This window comes from Hyperolius riggenbachi, chromosome 3 (assembly GCF_040937935.1).
Source record: "Hyperolius riggenbachi isolate aHypRig1 chromosome 3, aHypRig1.pri, whole genome shotgun sequence".
NCBI lineage: Eukaryota > Metazoa > Chordata > Amphibia > Anura > Hyperoliidae > Hyperolius > Hyperolius riggenbachi.
The window spans coordinates 6,512,623-6,517,945 of NC_090648.1; the positions used below are offsets into that span (position 1 = coordinate 6,512,623).

Consider the following 5,323-nt stretch of genomic DNA (forward strand, 5'->3'; position numbering starts at 1 on the left):
CCTAATATAGGTAGCCAGAATAGTTTCCCTCAGCCATAGGTTAGATAGGAGGTGCCCCCAGTATAGGTTAGTTAGGTAGGTGCCCTCCAATATAGGTAGCCAGTATAGTTGCCACCAGTAAAGGCTAGCAAGGTAGATGCCCCCAATACAGGTTACATAGGTAGATGCCCCCAGTATAGGTTACATTGGTAGGTACCTCCAGTATAGGTTAGATAGGTAGCTGCCCCCAGTATAGGTTAGATAGCTAGCAGGGTGAGATGGCGGCGGGGCAGGATAGCTAGCCGGGTGGGCAGATAGAAAAAAGGGGAGGGGGAAGAAGTGGTGCGGTCATGGAAGAATTGGGTGTGGTCATGGACCAGAATGTGGGTGTAGTCATGGGTGGAGACAAATTTGCATGAATGGTGGGACATTAGATTAGGACAGTGGTGGCGAACCTTTTGAAGGCAGAGTGCCCAAACTGCAACCCAAAAGTCACTTATCTATGCAAAAGTGGCAACAGCAATTTAAACTAAATAAAAACGTTTTAACTCATACATGAACATTATGGAAAATCCAAGTGAAAATAAACTGTGAAGATAAACTATTCATCCATCCAACTCCTGAAAATGTATTTTTTTTTTTTTTTTTTTTTTTTTTTTAGAACCTCCCAGTTTTATTTTCTGTTTTAAAAAGTAGCTATTGTCTCATGATGATGATTCAGCTTTTTCCATAGTCTCGCAGTTAGCAATCATGTGACCCTCAACAAGACAAATTCAGCAATCATGAGGTCCCCATCAAGACATAATCAGCAATCATGAGGCCCTAACAAGACAAATTCAGCAATCATGAGGCCCCCAACATGACAAATTCAGCAATCATGAGGCCCCCAACAAGACAAATTCAGCAATCATGAGGCCCCCAACAAGACAAATGCAGCAATCATGAGGCCCCCAACAAGACAAATTCAGTAACCATGAGGCCCCCAACAAGACAAATTCAGCAGTCATGAGGCACATAAATAAACAGCATTTCACATAAATAGGCAGGAATGCCCACTTAATATGGTAGACACCTCTCACCTGGCTTGCTGATTCTCCTCTACTGGCTGCTGTGCCAGGCAATACTGTTTTTGGCTGGATTGGGGATGATGTGTGGGCTGAAAGGCCTGGCGGTGATGCTGTGGCCGGCCTGGCGGTGATGCTGGGCTGTACTTGGCTGTTGAAGTAAATGTTGGCCTGACTGTTGGTGGTGATGCTATGGCCTTTTTGACAGTGATTCTGGGCTGGTTGGCTGGTGGTGATGCTGGGCTGGCCTGGATAGTTTAGGTTAGTGACAGGTGCACCCTAGTTTTAGGTAGCACCAGGAGCCTCCCAGATTAGGTAGTGACAGGACCCCCAAGTTTAGGTAGCGACAGGAGCCCCCCAGTTTAGTTAGTGACAGATACCCCCCAGTTTAGGTAGTGACAGGAGCCCTTAGTGTTTGTAGTGACAGGTGCCCCCCAGTTAAGGGTAGTAACAGGTGCCCCCCAGGGTATGTAGTGACAGGAGCCCCAGTTTAGGTAGTGACAGGGCCCCCAGTTCAGGAAGTGACAGGTGCCCCCAGTTCAGGTATTGACAGGCGCCCCCCCAGTTCAGTTAGTGACAGGTACCCCCAGTTAGGTATGACAGGAGCCCCCCAGTGTATGCAGTGACGGGACCCCCCCAGTGTATGTAGTGACAGGAGCCCCTAGTTTAGGTAGTGACAGGGCCCCCCCAGTATAGATAGACAGGTCCTATAGGTGTCCCCCAGTTTAAATAGCCAGATCTATAGATGTCCTCAGTGGCAGCGGTGAGAGAAGAGAAGCGGTGGGGAAGGGAGGACGTTTCCCCCTCCCCCTTCCCTCCCTTGGGGCTCCCCCTCTCTCGCTCCCCCCTTTAGAATTAAGTGATGCGGCAGGCAGCGCCGCTGTGCCTGCCACTTCTTTTCTCTCTCTCGCTGCCACCCCAGGGCGGGCGGGCCAGCCACGTCCGGGTAGCTAGGGGGGGGGGCAGCAGCTAGCCAGGGGAGTGCGCATGCCCATTTTGCCCTATGTAGGGACGCCCATGGCATGGTAGGCAGATAGGTACCCGGGTAGCAGTATGTAGCCGGGTGGGAGGGTAGGCAGATAGGTAGCTGGGTGGGCAGTTAGGTAGCCGGTGGGAGGGGTAGGCAGTTAGGTAGCCAGGTGGGCAGATAGGTAGCTGGGTGGGCAGTTAGGTAGCCGGGTGGGCAGTTAGGTAGCCAGGTGGGAGGGTAGGCAGATAGGTAGCTGGGTGGGTAGATAGGTAGCTGGGTGGGTAGATAGGTAGCCGGGTGGGTAGATAGGTAGCCGGGTGGGCAGATAGGTAGCCGGGTGGGAGGGTGGGCAGAAAGGTAAGCTGGGTGGGTAGATAGGTAGCCGGGTGGGAGGGTAGGCAGTTAGGTAGCCGGGTGGGCAGATAGGTAGCTGGGTGGGTAGATAGGATCCAGGTGGGCAGATAGGTAGCCGGGTGGGAGGGGTAGGCAGTTAGGTAGCCGGTGGGCAATTAGGTAGCCGGGTGGGAGGGTAGGCAGATAGGTAACTGGGTGGGTAGATAGGTAGCCGGGTGGGAGGGTAGGCAGTTAGGTAGCCGGGTGGGCAGTTAGGTAGCCGGGTGGGAGGGTAGGCAGAAGGGTAGCCGGGTGGGAGGGTAGGCAGATAGGTAGCTGGGTGGGTAGATAGGTAGCGGGGTGGGCAGCCAGTTAGGTATCCGGGTGGGTAGATAGGTAGCCGGGTGGGAGGGTAGGCAGTTAGGTAGCCGGGTGGGCAGTTAGGTAGCCGGGTGGGAGGGTAGGCAGAAGGGTAGCCGGGGTGGGAGGGTAGGCAGTTAGGTAGCCGGGTGGGCAGTTAGGTAGCCGGGTGGGAGGGTAGGCAGAAGGGTAGCCGGGTGGGAATGTAGGCAGTTAGATAGCCGGGTGGGCAGTTAGGTAGCCGGGTGGGTAGCCAGTGGGGCCCCGGACTCCTATGCTCCCCCTCACCTGGGTGTCCCCCTCCAATTACAAGCCGTGGGGATTGCAGCCCCGACTGTTTTTTTTTTTTGTTTTTTTTTCCCTTAAAAAAAACTATTTTCCCTGGGGGGGCCCCCTCCTATCCGCCCAATCCCTCACCCTCGGAGACCCCCCTCCGGTTACGAGCGGCGGGAGAGCGGCGGGTACAGCAAACTTCCGGCGAGGTAAAGCAGAAGATAGAGGTCCAGCTGCCTCCCAGTCGCTGTCTCCTTTGTAATTGCCGCGCACTAAACCAGGAAGCAGGCGAGCGGCATAGAGGAGACAGCGTAGCCCGGGAGGCAGCTGGACCTCTATCTTCTGCTATACCTCGCCGGAACTTTGCTGTACCCGCCCGCCGCTCGTAACAGGAGGGGGCCCCTCCGAGGTGAGGGAGGGGGAGGATAGGAGGGGCCCCCCCCCCGGGAAAAATAGTTTTTTTTAAGGGACATAAAAAAAAAAAAAAAAAACAGTCGGGCTGCCCTCCCGCGGCTCTCCCCTCCAGCGCACCCCTAGGGGCCCCCAGGAGGAGGGGAAGTCGGGGCCCACCGATGGGACCGTCGGTGGTTCGGCGGCTCTGTCCGAGCCTGTCTGTAACTGTAACAGAGGCGCTGCATCCAACTGCACGTCTGAGTTACTCCTTTTTGTGTTTGCCCGAGGAAGCGGGTGTGAGACCCGCGAAACGCGTTGCAATTGTTTTATTTGGAGTACAAATTACATTTTGTCTTTACCAATCACATTGGTTGTTTTTGACTTTCTGGGGAGGTAAGTCCACCCTTACCCCCTGATTTTACTGTTATCCATCCTAGTGGATGGGTGTGAAAACCCCTTTTTTCCTACTACAGAGAGCGACTTCTTAGCCTGAGTGGGGACAGGCTTATTTTCCCAATATGCGCAAAGGGTGGTTGCCTGACACTTGGCAACTCATGTTTGTGAGTATATCTCTATTTGCTATTACATTTATACCTCAATATCATCAGTAATACACTATTGGGGGCTCCCGGTTGTTGTTTTTTTCTGTTTTAATTACCAAGCAATCATCTTCAGCCTTCATGTGTTGTGTGTTGTCTTTTGTCTTCTAGATTTGAGTGGTAAGGTCTTCCTCTTCCCGAAACAAACCAGCTATGATTGTGTGATCCTAAAACCAAAGGTTGCCAAGCCCTTGGAGAAAGTCACCGTCTGTCTAACTTCCTATTCTGAACTGTCGCGCAACTACGCTAGCTTTTCCTTAGCTACTCGGGCCTACGACAATACCTTTTTAATCTTCTTCCAACCCCCAAATGTCTGTTCTATCCATATATTTAATGAAGAGCTGAAATTTATTGTAGACTCCGAGGCTTTAAACTGGAAACAGACCTGTGTGACTTGGGACTCTCAGACTGGAGTGGTCCAGCTTTGGATCAATGGAAAGCTCTACCCCAGAAAAGTCTCAGGGAAAAAGTTTCCTATTCCAGAACAGAGCAGTATAATCCTCGCCCAGGATCAAGACTTTTTTGGGGGCAACTTTCAAGATTCTCGGTCATTTGTTGGGGAAATCAGTGATGTCCACATGTGGGATGAGGTGTTGTCCCCAGAAGACTTGCGGAAAGTCCTTTATGGTAACCACTCTGGAAATCTCATTAGCTGGAAGTCTCTTCGCTATGAAGCTCAAGGGAATGTTCTTGTCCAACCTAAACTGCAGTGCAGGTCTTGGGGGTACAGCACCTCCCAATACACATCTTGTAGTTAAGAGCTCAGCTCCGCCCAACTGACAGTGGTTCAGATTGTATTCTTCAACCACGTTAGCTGTCCAACAATGGCCGTATTGCATTAAAGAGAAACTCCAACCTAGAATTGAACTTTATCCCAATCAGTAGCTGATACCCCCTTTTACATGAGAAATATAATGATTTTCACAAACAGACCATCAGGGGGTGCTGTATGACTGATTTTGTGCTGAAACCCCTCCCACAAGAAGCTCTGAGTACCGCGGTACTTTTGGCAGTTTGTTACAATGTAACAAGGTTCACAGACAGGAATTAGCTGTTTACAGCTGTCTCTAACAGCCAAAACAGCTAGGAGCAGCTACATAACCTGCCCACAGTAAAAATGTCACCATGTAATAAATGTCAGAATGTAAATCGGGGAGAGGAAAGATTTTACAATGAGCAAACACTGACTAAATCATTTATACATAATTATGGTAAAAATGAAGCACTTTTTTTACTACATTATTTTCACTGGAGTTCCTCTTTAAATACCAGTACAGTTGCTGTGCACAGGCAGTACATGGCATAAAGATCTGATAAACAACACTTGAGTAGAGAAAGCGTTCACCAGACCG

At 50.9% G+C, this 5,323-nt stretch overlaps 1 protein-coding gene across 1 annotated transcript in view; it reads left to right on the top strand.

The window, feature by feature from the left end:
- Positions 1 to 4,729, top strand: part of LOC137560889 (C-reactive protein-like) — a 45,672-nt gene extending 40,943 nt beyond the window's left edge. The window contains exon 3 of the mRNA XM_068272049.1: positions 4,083 to 4,729. Coding sequence (XP_068128150.1) covers positions 4,083 to 4,729 — 647 coding nt within the window. The remainder of the gene's footprint in view (positions 1 to 4,082) is intronic.
- Positions 4,730 to 5,323: the final 594 nt, after the last annotated feature.